The 18,114-nt window shown below is 42.6% G+C and overlaps 1 protein-coding gene across 6 annotated transcripts in view; it reads left to right on the top strand.

Moving 5' to 3' along the window:
- The window catches only part of TRIM2 (tripartite motif containing 2), a 191,101-nt gene that overhangs the window by 131,806 nt on the left and 41,181 nt on the right, over positions 1-18,114 (top strand). For all 6 annotated transcript variants that reach the window (XR_012247825.1, XM_073645277.1, XM_073645276.1 and 3 more), the window contains 2 exons: positions 13,301-13,479; positions 17,792-18,029. Coding sequence is in view for 5 of the 6 variants with exons in the window: in XM_073645277.1 (XP_073501378.1) it covers positions 13,346-13,479; positions 17,792-18,029 (372 nt within the window). In the remaining variant the exon portion in view is untranslated. The remainder of the gene's footprint in view (positions 1-13,300; positions 13,480-17,791; positions 18,030-18,114) is intronic.

Below are 18,114 nucleotides of genomic sequence, written 5' to 3'. Positions count from 1 at the left end.
ACTCTATTAACCTAGATATGGGGCTAATCTGCATGTTAATAGCGTTCTCAACCTGCCCAGCGCTGGCACTTAGACCCCGCTGCCGGTAGAAAATTAGCTTTATTCCTCCCAGTAACGTTCAGGTGTCAGTCACGGCATTGGCGCCGGCATGCTTTCAGTCACTGCTCTGTGTATAGAGAGTGGTGGCTGTAACTTGTCCCCCAACACTGATTGACAAACCACATCTAGTGTGGAGTGAGCTGTAAGTCAGTGCGAGGGTGTGGTGACCGCTGGCGTCACCACCACGACTGAAACCATAAAGTTGTCAGGAGAAATAAAGCTAATTTCCTCCCGGCAGCGGGCGTCTAAGTGCCGGCACTGGGCAGGTTCAGAACGCTATTAACCTGCAGATTAACCCCATATCTGCAGGTTAATAGCATTTTTTCAGGTGACAGGTTCCCTTTAAATGATTTGCATTGGCTAAACTCAAGAGTTTTAAATCCCAGTCACTCCACTTGGCCCTATAAAAGTGCTAAACCTTGGCCACCTGTAAAATGTATACATGCATATGGCAGCGTAGTCTAAGGCTCTGTTCACATCACATTCAGACGTTCTCGAATCATGTACATGTTCCACCGTGTTTTTCACAGAAACAACAATACCCATTCTAATCTATGGGGCTGCCTGTTTTTCATCCGCTTTACTGATTAAAATTCCCTGTACAAGTCTATAGGTCTGAGAAAATCTCAGACAACTCTCATTACATCATTGTCATGTTAATCATGGACAGCACAATGGGTTTGAGAAGCTTTGTAAGGCCACGGCCCCACTATCAGTATTCGGTCAGTATTTTTTCTCAGGAGTGGGAGCCAAAACCAGAAGTGGATGATAAATGCAGAATTGGTGACTTGTTTCTATTATACCTTTTCTCTGATTGTTCCTCACCTGGTTTTGTCTCCCACTCCTGAGAAAAAATACTGACTGAATACTACTGATAGTGTGGTCTAAGATAAATTCACTGATGGTAAAAACGGTTTCCCTGATCAAACACTGATGAAAATCAGACCCCCCAAAATTATATACTGGCTCAACAGAGGCTATAAGGAAAAATCTGTTTTATCCTCTGATTAGCGTACCATGGATACATTTACCTGATACATTTGCCGCATACTTCAAGTACTTTTATGGCACCAACTGTAGGCTAATGTGATTCACCTGTATTTAAGATGACCTCAAAGTAACACTGTACCTGTAAGTGCTGCAAAGGTCAGAGATGGATTTCTGTAAATGATTGCAGTGACAGTGCATGAATACATGTGCGCAGAATTGTGCAATGTGCTTATGATGCCAGATGGAGATGATGCACCTTTAAATGACCCTTGTATGTGTAACAGATGGGACTGTGTAATTCATAAAATGAGATCTCTTATCTCTCCCAGTGAATCTTTGGCAGAGCTGCATTTTATCCGTGGGTGGATACCAGCAAAAGCAATCTATGTGTCTGCTCTGCATAAGACATGGATAAATGCAACAATCTGTCTAGGATTCCCATGAGCGATCTTCATACGGTATAGTGTGTGCAGGCTGCAGTTTTAATGATGCACGTTTGAATTGCCTTAAGCCTCTCATAATGTGGTTTCAGCCGGCAACCATTTTGCCCGTCTCCCCTATATACAGGAGTGCTCACTTTGCTGAGAACTCCTGTGTTCTCTATGAGAGAGCCACTGCCAGACATCTCTGGAGGCGGCTTATCTGCGAACAAAAGGATTGGCAGTCCGAAATCGGACATGCCGACTCCTCAACTTATCTGTCAGGGGCCCCGTACACAGTAGAATATCGGTTGATCCCATTTTTATTTGTGGGCTCCACAAACATTGGGTATGTGTAAAAGATCATAGAATCATAGAATGTTAGAGTTGGGACCTCCGGGGTCATCGTGTCCATCCCCCTACTCCATACAGGATTCACTAAACCATCTGTCTGTCCAGCCTCTATGTGAAGACGTCCATTGAAGGAGAACTCACCACCTCTCGTGGCTGCCTGTGCCACTCATTGATCACCCTCACTGTTAAAAAGTTTATTCTAATATCCATGGATGTGCTTTCCATATCTTTATCTACAGCCATGCTATCTGTGTATGGAGGACTTAAAGGAGTTGTCCAGTACTTTTTACTATGGCCCAAATGTCCCCCAATGTATTTACCCTGTTCAGATAAGGATTTTTGTAAATACCTTTCGTTGTCCTGCTGGCTGCTCACAGGCATCACGTGACCATGATCATGTGCAGCCAATGATGGCTGTGCTCTGCGTATCTACCTGTGCAGGCACATTGCAGGACAGGGGGACAGAGTTGATTAATACTGTGGGTAGGGAGATGTTGGGCCGGAGATGGAGCCAGCATTCTCTTTAGAGGAACTGACAACTGGAATTCATGTGCAAAAAGGATCTGTTGCATTAATAATGGAAACAAAAACACTGATTATTATGGGATCCATTTTGTCAGCTTTTAGAAAGGGGGGGGGGGGGAATCCAAATGGACCCCAAAATCAAACAAAATTATATGCCATAAATACCTAAGATAGAAAGTGGAACCTGAACCCATGTAAATGGGGTCCCCTTTACTCCGAGTTAGCACTTAGGAAAGGTGAAGAGAATCTGGCTCTCCCCGTTGTTTAATATTTATTATGCTTTGCTTATATAGCGCCATCGTATTCCGCAGCGCTTTAAAGACATCATCATTACTGTCCCCATTGGGGTTCGCAAAGTATGTCTTTGGAGTGTGGGAGGAAACTGGACAACCTACACAATCACGGGGAGAACATACAAACTCCTTGCGGATGTTGTCCTTGGTGAGGTTTGAACCCAGGACCCCAGCGCAGCAAAACTACGGTGCTAACCACTGCGCCACTGTGTTGATCATTGTAAACGTGCATGCGATAAATTACAATATAGAGAGCCACAAGCTGAGATGACCACCTGTAAAACTTTTATATACATCTTTCAGAAGTTAAAAAGAGGGGTCAATGGACACAATTCTCCTAAGATTTATAGGGAGTCAGATGTGTACCACCCCTATTTTCTTTATATTGCAAAATCCATGTGGCTACACACAGGTAATAATTTCTGTAACCAGATGGTTGGGGGTCACATGTGGCCCCACGGAATGCGGGTTGTGCACCCCTGCTTTAAACCAAACAAGTGAAAGGAATGTACGGAGATGAGAACTTAGCATTACTTTAATTGCATTATTATTTTTTAAAAATACATGTACTTGGGGAATAAGGTAGAAGGGATTGTAAAGGTCCTTGGGTTAGGGGGCACATCGTACTTGCCTTGCCCAGGGCACTGACAACCCATGCTATGCCACTGCCCCTCAAAGCGGTGAGAAGATGAGCCCTGGTCCCCAACAGTGAAGTAGGGTTCATTAGATAGATATCTATCTAAGTAAAGTTCAAAAGAATACTGGAGTAACCAAAAATACTTTAGTTTTCATGTTCTTTTTAGGGATTATTATCAAATAAAATATAATATGCCCTTTAATTTTCACTATTCAGTCAATGAGTAACCTTCTGTGGGTAGAAATGTGAGCTCATCGGCTGTATTTCAGAAGCCGAATTCCAGCCTCACCATGACTAAATAGCCACTGTGCTACTTTTTTATTCCCTAAATTAATATGGAGCACACAAGGCCACGCTTCAGAATACAAATTTCTGCTTTGCTTTTATATTCAGGACTTTTGAACTTTTTATGTGTTCTTTCCCGGAGATGTCCAGTACAGGGGAAGCAGTTTACAATGGCAAATGACATTTTAAAATTTCTTTTATTTTAAAAACAAAAACGATAAAATATACAAATGGGAAAAAAAATGCTACATATGTTTATTAAAGGGAATCTGTCAGCAGGATTTCACTCACCAAACTATTTATATCGGCATGTAGCTCTATTAAAGACAAGTTGAGCAATACCTTTACATGGCCCATCTGTTCCTCTATTACTGAGAAATCCGCTTTTGAATTGATCTGTAAATGAAGCTGAAAAACTATTTGTAGATCTCACGCCTCTGTCACTCCAGCTCTTTCCTGCTCCCCCAGCACCGTCTCCTTTGCCTGAAGTCACACAGTAGAGAGGTCCAGCAGGAGGAGGTGGCTGAGCTGGGCAGGGAATTGAGCTGGAGTGGCAGAGGCTTCAGAACTATCGTAGTCCTTCAGCCTCATTTGCATATCAATTCAAAAACAGATTTTACAGTAATGGAGGACTGGCCATGTAAAGGTATTAGTGGACTTTTCAAAAGCTACATGTGTATATTGACGCGCCCCCTGGGCCGTGTGGGGAACCCGGAACCGGGCCTTTTTGTGGATGCTGGGGGTTGTAGTCACCGTGGCGATGACCCGGTCCCGTGGCTCAGGGTGATCAAACCAGTGGCAGTCTATTGATGTGGTTTTCATTATTTTCAAATGTCCGACTACGCCACCCATGGATTGCGGTCAGAGTGAACCGCCACTGCAGGGCAGACCGCTGAGGCTGGTGTTGTGGGTGCAGCTGAGTGTAGTATAACTCCCCACAGGAGGAGTATAGCCTCAGGGGTGATGGTGCACGGGAATAATGACTCAGAGTCTCTGTAATGCAGTCCAGGGTCTTTACTCACAGTTCGTTACTCCGGCCGGCTGTAACTTCCCGCGTCGCACCGTGTTCACCAGGTGAGGGGGCTCGGCCAACTCCCAGATAATTTTGGAGCGCTTCGCAGGACCCCCTTTGCGTATCCTTCCTCTGGCCTGTCATACCCCACCAGTGACCACGCTTCTGTCCGGCTGCCTCGGGCCTTCTCTGGGTAAACCTCGACGCCAGTTTCCCTGACCCTATGTGGTGCCTTCCTAGCGGGTATAGTGAGGGGCTGCACCACAAATGTCACAGCCTCTGGTTTCTAGCTGAGGGTAGTTCCCCGCCTCCACTAGTTTCGGGGACCGGTCTCCCCCTTGGCCTGACCCCTCTACGCAGGTAGATGCGGGCGTATGGTGGCTACCAGCCGGTCCACACCCCTGGGGCCCCTTCTTTCCTCTGTGTTCCTGGAGCCTCCTCCGCTCCTCTTCATCTCTCTCTCTCTTTCTCTCTCTCTTTCTCTCTCTCTCTTTCTCTCTCTCTTTCTCTCTCTCTCTTTCTCTCTCTCTTTCTCTCTCTCTTTCTCTCTCTCTTTCTCTCTCTCTTTCTCTCTCTTCTCTTTCTCTCTCTCTCTCTCTCTCTCTCTCTCTCTCTCTCTCTCTCTCTCTCTCTCTCTCTCTCTCTCTCTCTCTTTCTCTCTCTCTTTCTCTTTCTTTTTCTCTTTCTCTTTCTTTCCTCTTTCTCTTTCTCTCTCTTTTCTCTCTCGACCCGCGTCCGGAGCAGAGCTCCACAGAGTCCTGCTCTGTCACATCTTCTCTCTGACTGACTTCTCTCCATGAACTCAACTCTGATCTAAGATGGTGCCCACCTTTTATACCTCCCTCTAGGTGCACCCAGGAACTGCTTCCTCCCTGCTCCTGCAATACCGGGTTCCCCCTTCCTCTGTGTTCCCTCCCCCCACTCCAGCCAGGGACAGGGACTGACGTGCTCTACTTGGAGCATATCGGTCGCCCTGCCCGCCCCCCCGGAAATGTGGTGTAATGCATGCAGGTGTCAGGGTCCTGATCCACACTACATCCTTACCTGGAAGTGAGATATCGCACATCTGGTGGAGATGCAATACCTCTGTAGCAACCGAACCCTCGGGGTGCTACATATATTAATAGTTTGTAGGTGAAATTCTGGTGACAGATTCCCTTTAAAAACTCCTTACCTTTTTTCATTTGGTTATGACCAGACTATTAGCTGTATTGATTTCTACTGAGACCCAAATAGGATTTCTGTTTTGTGTGGCAGTTTTTTTCACATTACATCTGTGTATATTTGCGAATGCCAGTGTACTAACTGGATTACCAACCATCCAGAAATTCCAGGACAGTCCATAAAAATAGGGCACTTTTTTGTCCCGTCCATAAAAAAAATTAAGGCGTCCATGATTTTTGTAAAGGTGCAAAAACTTGTACAGATTTTTTTGACTGCATTTTAAAGAGAATGCAGCTGATGGTTTTTATATCACAATTGTGGGCTATAAATCATTACAATCATAATGATTTATTATGGTTTTTCAATATGTCCATAAAAAATATTTGTTGGCAAGTTGTGCAGAAAAAGTAAAAAAAATCAAGTTGGCAACCATGCATTAATATACTCGCCTTCCTTCCCCTTCTCTAGGATACAGCGCCGTTCTGCTTCTCTTCTGCGTGACGTCACTGCTCTTCAGACCGTCTGGGTCACACTGCGCTCTGCAAGACCCAGAGATGGCTTTTATAATATAAGCCTACAGACAATCAGAGCCTGGCTCCATAAGCTTGCATTGTAAAAGAGATTTCTAGCTCTCGCATAGAGTGAGCCGTAAGAGCAGTGACGTCAATGAGAAAAACGGAATGGCGCTGGAACCCAGAGAAGGTGGTGGTAGGTGAGCATATTAACATTTAAGCTCCACTACTTGCACAGATACACAGAATTATTGGAAAAAAAAAAAAATTTCAAACTTCTTTTAAGGCAGCGCTGGATTAAAATGTCCTTGATTCAATGAATGGTGTGTGCCTCTTAATGAATTGGATGCATCGGACAACTGCCACTTGTCACCACCAAAATTTTTTACTGCCAAGATTTGCCATACATTTTTGGAGTAACTTGCTTCACTTTAGTGCTGTTAATGGTGATGAATTTGCCAGGTGGGATTCACCATGCCCTAATCTACTCTGTTAGCAGAGTGACCATGATTGGTGTAAAAATGGCAAGTCCCAAAATGTTTGCAACATGTTTTATTCCAGAATTCTGCCAAAAACAACTTGACGATTCGGACCGGACCCATAGACTTTACATTTGAATCTTGTTCAGGTCTGAATGAGTTTTTAGCATCTGACCTAAAGTCTGACTCATTGTTGGAATATAGTTTCAAGTCTTAATGACTTTTGGGATTTAGTTTTGATTTTACCAGTAACAAAAATAAAAATTTTGATGTTTATAAAAGGTCACCAACATGGCTTCTTTCCTTTTGTTGTTCAGCTTGGGCTTTTAAGTGACCACAGACTTTATGAAATCTGATCTAAAGGTATATATTATATTAATTAAATTAGCTATGTTTCTGTTTTAGATGAGAAATAAAAACTAATGCTCTTACTTTAGACGGAATCTGACATGGTTAACTTCCCCACCAGAAGGCTCAGTCAAACAATTGTTCTTTCGACAGCTATCTAATGTATATGGGAGCTTTACTGTTGACTGCCGGGAAGAGCTGAGCAGAGAGGATCCTCTACATGGCAGAATAAATGAGATGACAATGGAATTGAAAATTCACGTTTTGAAAAATTGACAAAGAATCAAATTTTTTTAGAAGATTCACTTGTCTTGGTTCAGTGGTTTAGATGGCTGCTTTGCAGTCAGGAGCCTGTATATCTCAGTTTAGCAGAAGGAAGGCTGCACACAGCTACTGAAGGCCTGACGAGATGGAACAAATCTTTGTATGGTTTTATAAAATTAGACTAATGTCTGATATATGCGTTCATGGCATCTGTGCTTTATTTGGAGTACAGCTCTGAGTGTGCAGTCTTGTCACAGAAGTAGGTCATCACAAAAGAATGGTCTCCCAATCTCCTTTTTCTATTTCATTGCATGACTGGTATATATGGGTCATGGGAATTTGCTGAACAAATGTTTTTGCATTTGTGAATGCCATGGCTATGTGACACATCAAAGGGAAACACATCTGCACCACTTCTTATTGTGACTGCACACGCTGTTGTCATCCGGTTACCTGTGCATTTGTACTGCACGATCGGTAAAAGATTGGCTTCTCTTCATAAGGCTGAATTCACATGTCCAATGTCCTAAATGGATAGCACAATAGACAGATGCAACGTGGATAGGGTATGCATGTCCTCTGTGTTTAAAACGGAAACCTTATACTATACAGTACAGCCCAAAAGTTTGGACACACCTCATTTAAAGATTTTTCTGTATTTTCATGACCATGAAAATTGTACATTCACACTGAAGGCATCTGTGGCACCCCAGGGGTCTGGTTTCCACAGTAATGTAATGTTATGTCTGAGAGCAGGTGGGAGGTCCTTTGGTCAGGGATCCTGTGCATGCCACACCTCCTGCTCAGTCTTGGGAGGGGAAGAACTTCCCCTATATAAACCCGGGGCTGAAGCAGGGTTAGTCAGTCAAGGAGAGTAGAGACAGAGAAGCAGCATAGGAAGAAACAGCAGAAGCTCAGTGGGAGCAATACTACTACAAGTCAGGGGCTGGCAGCTGCAGAGCTCGCCCTGACTGAGAAGATTTCTTACCGGACCCGGCGTCCGAGGCTGTGGGGACTAACTCTTACCCAGCAGCAGAAGCCGACCGGCAGGGGATTTCAGGTCCTCAGGCCCAGAAACCCGAAGGCACGGTCACACGCGTGGGACCAGCACCGCCATCGTGGAGCGGAAGCCATTAGAAGGCCCCGAGTCACCGGCCATACGGGTGAGCACCACACGGTACACTCAGGGACGTGGGCTACTTATATCCGCTTCTAGCAAGGTAGCCAGAAGAGTACAGTCAGTTTGGGAGGCCTACAACTCCGCCTGGCCAGGGGAGATCCCATCTGCTCAAGGACTGACCAGGCCCCGTTCGCTAGCAAGTACTCCGGGAGGGTTTATCGTTGTTACCAGTAAAGACCCTGAATTACACCGCACCGTCTCTGAGTGGTTCCTGCTACCCCCATCATCCACGTCGGCTGCCCTGAGGCCATACCCCTCCCGTTGGGGGTTATACCATCCACGCTGCACCATCCTTCCACCGGCCTCAGCGGTCTGCCCTGCAGCGGCAGCTCCATAGCTGCATTCAACGGGTGGCGTAGTCATCCACCATCTACTGCTAATAGACTGCCACTTAGTCTGACTCCCTGGGCACGGACCGGGTCACCGCCACGAGACTACTACCCCCATCTGATCCGGCTCCGGGTAGGCTCCCGCGTGCGCAACGCTGCGCGACTCAGGCCCAGGGGCGCGTCACATCAAAACTATGAATTAACACATGTGGAATTATATACTTAACAATAAAATGTGAAACAACTGAAAATATGTCTTATATTCTAAGTTCTTCAAAGTAGCCACCTTTTGCTTTGATGACTGCTTTGCACACTCTTGGCATTCTCTTGATGAGCTTCCAGAGGTAGTCACCGGAAATGGTCTTCCAACAATCTTGAAGGAGTTCCCAGAGATGCTTAGCACTTGTTGGCCCTTTTGCATTTATCACCCACTCTTGGTTTTGGTTCCTACTCCTGAGTAAAAATACTGACCAAATACAGACCAAATACTGATAGTGGGGCAATGGCCTTATAGAAACCAGTGCACCAATTCTGCATTGTTAACCCACTCCTGGTTTTGGCTTAAAAATGCTGATCAAATACTGATAGTTGGGTCGTAGCCTTAAAGGGTTGTCCAGGTTTAGAACGAAAGTCTGCAGTCATTCTGTGAGATCGAGCGGTCATGTGACCACAAGTGTGCAATATGCATACTTCCAGCCACATTCTGACTAGACTTTCGTGGCCTCACTCAATTTGCTTGTATTGAGTGTGGCCGCCCACGTCTAGTCGGAATGTCGTTGCCACCACCGGCACTAGAGACTCCCACAGCACGCGTTGTGAGGATTCACAAGTTTGCAGTCACATAGAGTGACTGCGGACTTTTGTGATAAACCTGGACAATTCCTTGCAAGTCCTAAGAAAACATTTCTATGGTGACTAGAAATGTACAGTATTGACATGTGGATGTTGCTTTAAATTTCAACCATTTTAATACTATGTTTAAAAGTTAATTTTCAGCATTGTGTGATTCGCCAATAATTTGTATTGTCCCTGTGCATCAGAATTCCCAGTGATTGGACAATGTATGGACATAGGCAAAAGCTGGCCATGTAAATGTCTCTTCTATTGTGTAGAAATAACAATATCTCAGATGAATGTTCAAAATTGGTAATTGCAGCACAAATTTATTATGTGAATGGCTGACCTAAGACTTTTCCTGGAGTGGTACAACAATGGACAGAGTATCCATGTAGACGTTATTTTTTCATTTTTTGAGACGGCTATCTGGGTAACATTTTATATGTAAATGGGATACAGATAAAAGCAAAGAACTATGTAGCACAACATGGAGTTGAACTATAGTATTGAGGAGAGTCCAAAATAGTTGGCTATTATTCATTCTGCCCGATCCATTCACTGCCTCGGGTTCTGCCACATTTGGCAGAAAAATAGCCCAGCGTGCAACACTGTTCTTGTTGTCAAAATGAAAGAAAAGTGAAATGGTACTTTTTGTTCCCGGGAAGCTACTGTGATCTTATACTGAGGTTTCACAATACTGCAAGTAACATTGTTTTGAGGCTTCTTTTCATTATTTTTTACTATGACCATGAACGTATTTCCGATACATATCCACTCTGTAATTTTTTTCACTTGACAATGTACTAACTTTTAAATATATATAATTTTATTTGTTTTTCCTAAATGTATGGATTACATTTGATGTGTTTGGTTGTAAAATGCTGAGCTCATCATTTCTCTGTAGACATTGGTATTTGGACAACAACGTATACTTGTGTCCTGTGCCTTACATCATGTTTTTTCAAGGGTGCTTCCATTGACATGCCTTTTGATCTTTCTAAGTCAGTTTGGCCACATGCAGGCTTGAAGCCATTTCTATGACAGCTGCTCTGGTTGGTGGGTGAACAAGTTTTCCCTCTATTCTAGGGCATAATGAACTTTTCATAGTTTCAGTACCTGGAAATGATGACCTGCCTGCAAATGAAAGAACAACTAATATAAGTGGGAGGGATGACTATGGAGAACAACTTGTCATTTTATTTTGATCGCCATTTAATTACTCAGATATCCAGGTTGTTTTTATACTCCAGAATATGACTTGTCTCACTCATCCCTTGTATTGATAATTGGACTTCTGGAATGACGAGTAGAACAATAATAATAAGCTGTAATAAATGCACAAAAATAGAACTACGCTCTCAGTATATTACAATTCCAAAAAACGAATGACATCTTTCGCTCTATTATGGGACCCTTATTTCCCCCTATCTTTGTAACTGTGTATTCATACATTGTCTGCAGCAGATATGGTAATAATTCGTTTTTCATTGTATGATGTATGGTGTGTGTGTTGTATCTTGTTTGTAATTGTGTATAATTGTTTGTACAGATGAACGAGGCACCTTCAGGTATCTTGAAATTGTACCCAAGGATGAGCCAGACTTGTGCAACTCCACAATTCTCTACCTGATATCTTGGCTGATTTCTTGACTTTCCCATGATGCTTCACAAAGAAGCAGTGTGTTTCAGGTGTGCATTAAAATACATCCACAGGTGTGTCTCTAACTAACTCAAAAGTTTTGGCAGCATCTATCAGAAGCTTCCAAACACATGACATCATCATATGGGCAGTCCAGAATTGTTTAAAGGTATAGTAATCTTAGTGTATGTAAACTTTTGACTTTGCAGTAAGTAATAAAAATGCCTTAAAACATTCTCTCTCTCTCATTATTCTGGTATTTGGCAAATATTAATAATTATGGTAATTCTAATTGACTTAAAACGGGAAAGGTTTATTCTGATTTCATGTCAGATATTGAGAAAAACATGCATATGTGTCTTTTTATATAGTGTATGTAAACTTCTGGTTTCAAGTGCGTATATAAACTGTATATATATTAGTACAGACCAAAAGTTTGGACACACCTTATTTAAAGATTTTTCTGTATTTTCATGACTATGAGAATGCCAAGAGTGTGCAAAGCAGTCATCAAAGCAAAAGGTGGCTACTTTGAAGAACCTAGAATATAAGACATATTTTCAGTTGTTTCACTCTTTTTTGTTAAGTATATAATTCCACATGTGTTAATTCATAGTTTTGATGCCTTCAGTGTGAATGTACACTACTTGAGTTGAGCACATCCGAATGACTGACGTGCTCAGTTCGAGTACCGATCACTCGAGCATTTCATTGCTCGATCAACACTAATACATTACAAACCATAGATCACTACTAAAATATTGATAGCGGTCAAGGAATCTAATGAACATGTCCATCAATGCCAACCTCACAGTTGACGGGGAGAAAGTTGCCGACTTTGCATTTTCATTGTGCTCTTGTGTACCTTGATGCTGAGATTGCTTACTCTGTAGTATCTATGGGGTCAGACAGGCTGTACTGTGATATTGTGCACGTTTTATGCAAAAAAATGCGCTAAAAATAAGCAGAGCAGTCCTAAATAAACATGGCGTGGTCTATTAACCATGCTGGTTTTCCATGTGTGGTGATTTGCATTTTGAAGATGTCTTGCGTTACTGATTCCAGCACGATTTGCTGTATCTTTATTTTAACATTTAAATGCTCATGACCGTAAGAAACCTATCATCAGAACAATCCTTCTACTCCATTATGGTATATTCATACTACATGCCATAAATATCTGTATTGTGAAATGCAGGAATATTCATACCTGTAGGGAACAAAGAGATGTAAAACTAATTTATATGTAGTACTATATTCGCTATACAGATTCTTTATTATCAGCTTACGGTTGTCTTATCTAATTTGGTCCATACACACAATTTTTCTACGTTCACTAAAAAGACTGGGCTGTTTAGGATCTCTGTGTTTAAGGGTATGTGCACACTACGTCTTTTTCAGGCAGTTTCCGCTCCAAAACCCACAGAAAAATGACTTGCTATTGATATATTCATTCTTTTGAGTATCTTTTAACTACTTCAGGTTTATAAAGACACCAATGGGTTAAAAGAAGTGAGCACATCATTACAAGTCAATGGAAAGGTTCAAAGGAAGCCCAAGTGTCTGTTTGAAAGTTTTGGAGTTCAAAACTACTGGGAAATGGCAGTAAAAAGGATGGAACAAAAATGCTGGAAAAAAATGATTTAGAAAAAAACAAAAAAAACGGTAGTTACAGACTTTGAAAAAGTTCTTGGGAAATGACCAAAACATGCTTAGAAAAGGGTCGCTTTGGGGGAAAAAACACTGTGGTTTACTGAAGGAAACTTGTCTGGTTTGCCTGCCTGACAAAGACATGTGCACGTACCCTAATACTGAAATGGAAACACAACAGTATGACCTTACTATATTGTGCAGTTCTTATTTTCCACGTGCTCATTGTTGTGTCCAAATGAGATGTTTGGTTTTATGTAATATGATTTTTCTCTTCCTTTTAGTGTGCAAGGTGGAAGGGAACGTAACCCACGTGTCAGTGGTCTAGGATGGCCAGTGAAGGTTCCAATATCCCTAGCCCTGTGGTGCGCCAGATTGACAAGCAGTTTCTGATCTGCAGTATATGCCTCGACCGATACAAAAATCCCAAAGTACTTCCTTGTCTGCACACATTTTGTGAGAGGTAAATGACCTGATGCTTTTTCTTTGACCTTTTATTACTCTTTCTCATTTTGGATATACTTCAGATTTATAGAAATGTTATACTAGTATAAATAATCACCCCGAATGAATACATATATAGATATCATGTAAATGGATTGACTATTCCATTTCATTTTGTTCCAGTATCAAGATGCCAATAAACATCTGACATTGACAATAGTTACAGGTTAAGGGCTCATTCACAGGTCCGTTTTTCTCGTACGAGTGTTATCGATGTTTTTCACGGCTAGCACTTACACTATCATGGGTATATGGATGTTCACATCTCATTTCTTTTCTTTTTCCCTTTGACCAAGTGGTCTGCACAAAAGCATGGAGACTTGTCCGATATTGATCAGTATTGGATAAAACTTGCCATTGCAAGTCTATGGATCCATGAAAACATCGGATTGGCATCCGTGTGCTGTCTTTCACTGACTGTTTGGTATGAGAAGGTTGAGAAACCTCCATCCGTTGTTGTTTTTTTTTGTTTTTTTTTTACCCCCTTCTTTCTTCCATTCAAGAAAATCTGATGAAACCCTGGCACTGACCACACTCCTCAAAAACACTAAAGGAACTCGGAATGTGTTTTTTTTTTTTTTTTTTTTTTTTTTTTTGCGTACAAGTAAAATCACTAACGTCTGAATGAGCCCTAACTTTTATGGGTTAACAAGTCCTCATCGAGATGTTCCTGTTGGAGAAATCAGTAGATTAGAAGGGATAGTTTTCATGTCTGAGTCCTGTTTCCAGATATGAAAGCAGAAAATTTCTCTTCTCAACCTTACAGAAGTGATGTAACATATGTGTTAAGTATAGCTGGAAGAGTGTTACTGGGAGCTTTGACCTAAGCGTTGCATAATTATGTATCATGACTTCATGTTGGGTACTAGGAACCCGAGTAATGCATCTAAAATTTCATGTGAACATTGGTTATTATCTGGAGCAGGTCCACCTGGTCACTATATGACCTTGTCCACGTTAAACAAGCCTGGAGTGTGCATGTATCTGCTAATAATAATAATTTTTTATTATTATATTATTATTATTTATTTAGTGCCAACATATTCCGCAGTGCTTTTACAATTCAGACAATTTGCAGATATTATGGGCACTGTCCCCATTGGGGCTCACAATCTACATTCCCTATCAGAATGTCTTTGGAGTGTGGGAGGAAACCCACGCGAACACGGGGAGAACATACAAACTCCTTGCAGATGTTGTCCTTGCTGGGATTTGAACCCAGGACCCCAGCGCTGCAAGGCTCCAGGGATAACCACTGAGCCACCGTGCTGCCCATTGACGCATATACTCATATATATTCTTACGGTTCAACTATAAAGAATTATTCAACTCTGAGTAGTGTTGCTGATGTTGGGTGTCTGGGTCCTGAGACCCTCAATGATCGCTGAAAATACTGCTGCGAAATGCAAAGCTCCTGCCTGAGCTGTGCGTACAGAGCAATGCACTGTGAGAGTGAATGTACAGAGCCAAAAACTTACTATTGAGCCTGTACACCATTCAGGAGCTGTGGACTTCAGAGCGGTATCTTAACCGATCACTGGGGGTCTCAGGACCTGGAGTCCTGCAGATCAGCATCACCATGCAGAGCCTATAATAATAAGTTTTATAAAGTGATAGTTACACTTCAGGGATTACAAGTAGATTTTAATGTTTTACTGCTAATAAAAGCAATCCACTGACTAGTGATTTATTTAACTCGTATGCGTTGCCTCTTGTCTGGATTAAAGAGGTGGTCCGAAGTCCTAATTACTGTATTTTTCGGACTATAAGACGCGCCGGACCATAAGACGTACCTAGGTTTTAGAGGAGGAAAATAAAAAAAAAAATGTAAGCAAAAAATGTGTTTATGATGCACTTTTAAGGGGAGGGGGTCTTCTGCTGACACTGGTATAGGGGTAATATCCCCCAATTCTGACAATATCCCCTATCCTGGTATATATGCCCCCCCTTCCTTTTATACGTGGTCCTCATCCCCATCCTGGTGTGCCTGGCATCCCTCCATCCTGGTATGCATGGCACCCCTCATCCCTGTCCTGGTATGCATGGCACCCCTCATCCCTGTCCTGGTATGCATGGCACCCCTCATCCCTGTCCTGGTATGCATGGCACCCCTCATCCCCGTCCTGGTATGCATGGCACCCCTCATCCCCGTCCTGGTATGCATGGCACCCCTCATCCCCGTCCTGGTATGCATGGCACCCCTCAGCGTATGTATGGTCCCCCCTAATCTCCATCAGGCTGCACATAAAAAAAACAAAACAAAAAACTCTCCTACTCGCCTTTCTTCTCTCTCCTCCAGCTCTGCGTCCTGTCTGCCCACACTGATCTCTCCATGTGAGCCGCGCATGACATCACTGTCATGCGCGGCTCACAAGGAGAGATCAGCTGCTGGAAGTCACTGCTCCCCACGCCGGGACTGTGTGCGCAGGGAGCAGTGACTTCACTCTCTTTCATAACCTGCACACAGTGTAGCCGCGCTGCGGCTCCTGCTGCTGCCGGGCCATGGGGGTGGAGAGAGGTTGAATATTCACGCCCTTTAACAGCGGGCACAGGCGATTCCGGCAGCAGCAGGAGCCGCAGCGCGGCTACACTGTGTGCTGCTATTAAGAAGCATGAATATTCAGTGCTCCCCACGCCCATGTGGGGGCAGCAGTGAATATTCATTTTCTTTAGCAGCAGGTCAGTGTAGGCTGCAGCGGGCGGCTGCTGCCTCCTGTGCCCCGCTCCCCCCACACATTCAGACTATAAGACGCACCACCCATTTTCCTGCAAAATTTTGGAGGAAAAAAGTGCGTCTTATAGTCCGAAAAATACAGTAATTTTCATCCTAAATTTAATAAATATCAATTTAATGCTATAATCTGAACTATTTTCTAATATACTTGAATAAAAAATTCAGTTTGGACTTCGGATCATCCCTTTAAACTAAACTTAAAGGGGTTCCTCCATTTTTACTTATTCTGAATTTATTTATGTATTATATATAATGAGATGACCTATATTAAAGAGTTCATTAATCTTCATTAACCAAATGATCAGCGCTATTTAAAGAGGATGTGTCATCAGAAAATGGGCTATTTTTTACTTTTTTTTTTTAATGTTTAGTATGTTCCATCTCGCTATTTTATAATAAATTAGACATCTTGTAATTTTCACACTGGCCACTAAGTCTAATTTTAAACTCGCGCTTCCTGTTATCTATAGAAGACGGTAGATAACAGAGTCCACCATTCACAACTGATGTCACAGCTCACCTCCTCCACCTCCTTTTTATAATGATATCAGCACATAAGAGTTATGCATCCATACAAATCAATAGGGTCAGAGTCCGTTTATTGATGCTTATGTGCATGATAAAAAGAACAGGAATTAAGAAATAATATGGAAACTTTATTTAACTCTATGCAATAGGTCATCTTCTAATGACACATATCTTTTAAAGGAAATCTGTCACCAGGTTTTTGCCACCTAATCTGAGAGCAGCAAAATGTAGTGGCAGACACCCTGATTCCAGTGATGTGTCACTTACTGGGCTGCTTCCTGTAGTTTTGATAATCTCCTGCTGATAGAACAATGATTTTATCATTAGAGGACTAGTAAACCTGTTGCCGTGTAGTCCTCCATATTCATGAGCTCTGTATAATCCTGCCCCGATCACTGATTGGCTGCTTTCTGTGTACACTGTGCATAAGCAGAAAGTTGCCAATCAGTGGTGTGAGCGGGGTTATACTGAGCTCAGCATTCAGAGAACTAGCAGATAAAACAGGAATTTTATCAAAAATATAACACATAGCCAAATAAGTGATACATCCCAGGAATCAGTGTCTCTGTCTCTGCATTATGCTTCTCTCAGATGGATTATCAAAACCTGGTAACAGATTTCCTTTAATAGATACATGCTATGGAAGTGGCCTAGGTAGATTTAAAATTGTCTCAAGTGATCAAATACCTTTGACCCAGTTGTTCAGTTCCCTGGTGGGGTGCACTCTCTAAGGATCCCTCTAATGAAAAGTACTTCTGAGCTGGTCGTAGTCATTGGCACTATTCTGGTGACAAGCATTTGTGTAGGAAAAGGTGTCAGTCATCCTGCTGACCCATGATCTTGGTTATTTTCCTTAGTTTTTCCTGGATCTAACTCTCCCCTGGTTTATTATTGTACACCTTATGTTAATAATGTGAACTCTGCTATGAGACTACCTGGAGGTAGTGTCCCTGTTTGCCCGGATTGTGGCCAATGTGTAACCATTGTGGTATTCTCTCTGACATTCCAGGTGTTTGCAGAATTACATTCCAGCTCACAGCTTGACCCTCTCGTGCCCAGTCTGCCGCCAGACCTCGATTCTCCCCGAGAAGGGTGTGTCTGCGCTCCAGAATAACTTCTTCATCACTAACCTGATGGACGTGCTGCAGCGGAGTCCAGATAATGGTATAGAAGAGTCCTCCATTCTGGAGACAGTGAATGCCGTTGCTGCTGGAAAACCTTTGTCATGTCCAAATCATGATGGAAATGTAAGAAATTTTGTGTGTCATTGTACTGATGATTTTTTTTCCTTGTTATGTATGATTTAGTGAACTGTCTGGAGCTGTGATGCAC

Source organism: Phyllobates terribilis, unplaced genomic scaffold (genome assembly GCF_046119375.1).
Source record: "Phyllobates terribilis strain yellow unplaced genomic scaffold, ASM4611937v1 Scaffold_1__5_contigs__length_1240528914, whole genome shotgun sequence".
NCBI lineage: Eukaryota > Metazoa > Chordata > Amphibia > Anura > Dendrobatidae > Phyllobates > Phyllobates terribilis.
This window is presented reverse-complemented; position numbering and strand designations above follow the sequence as displayed.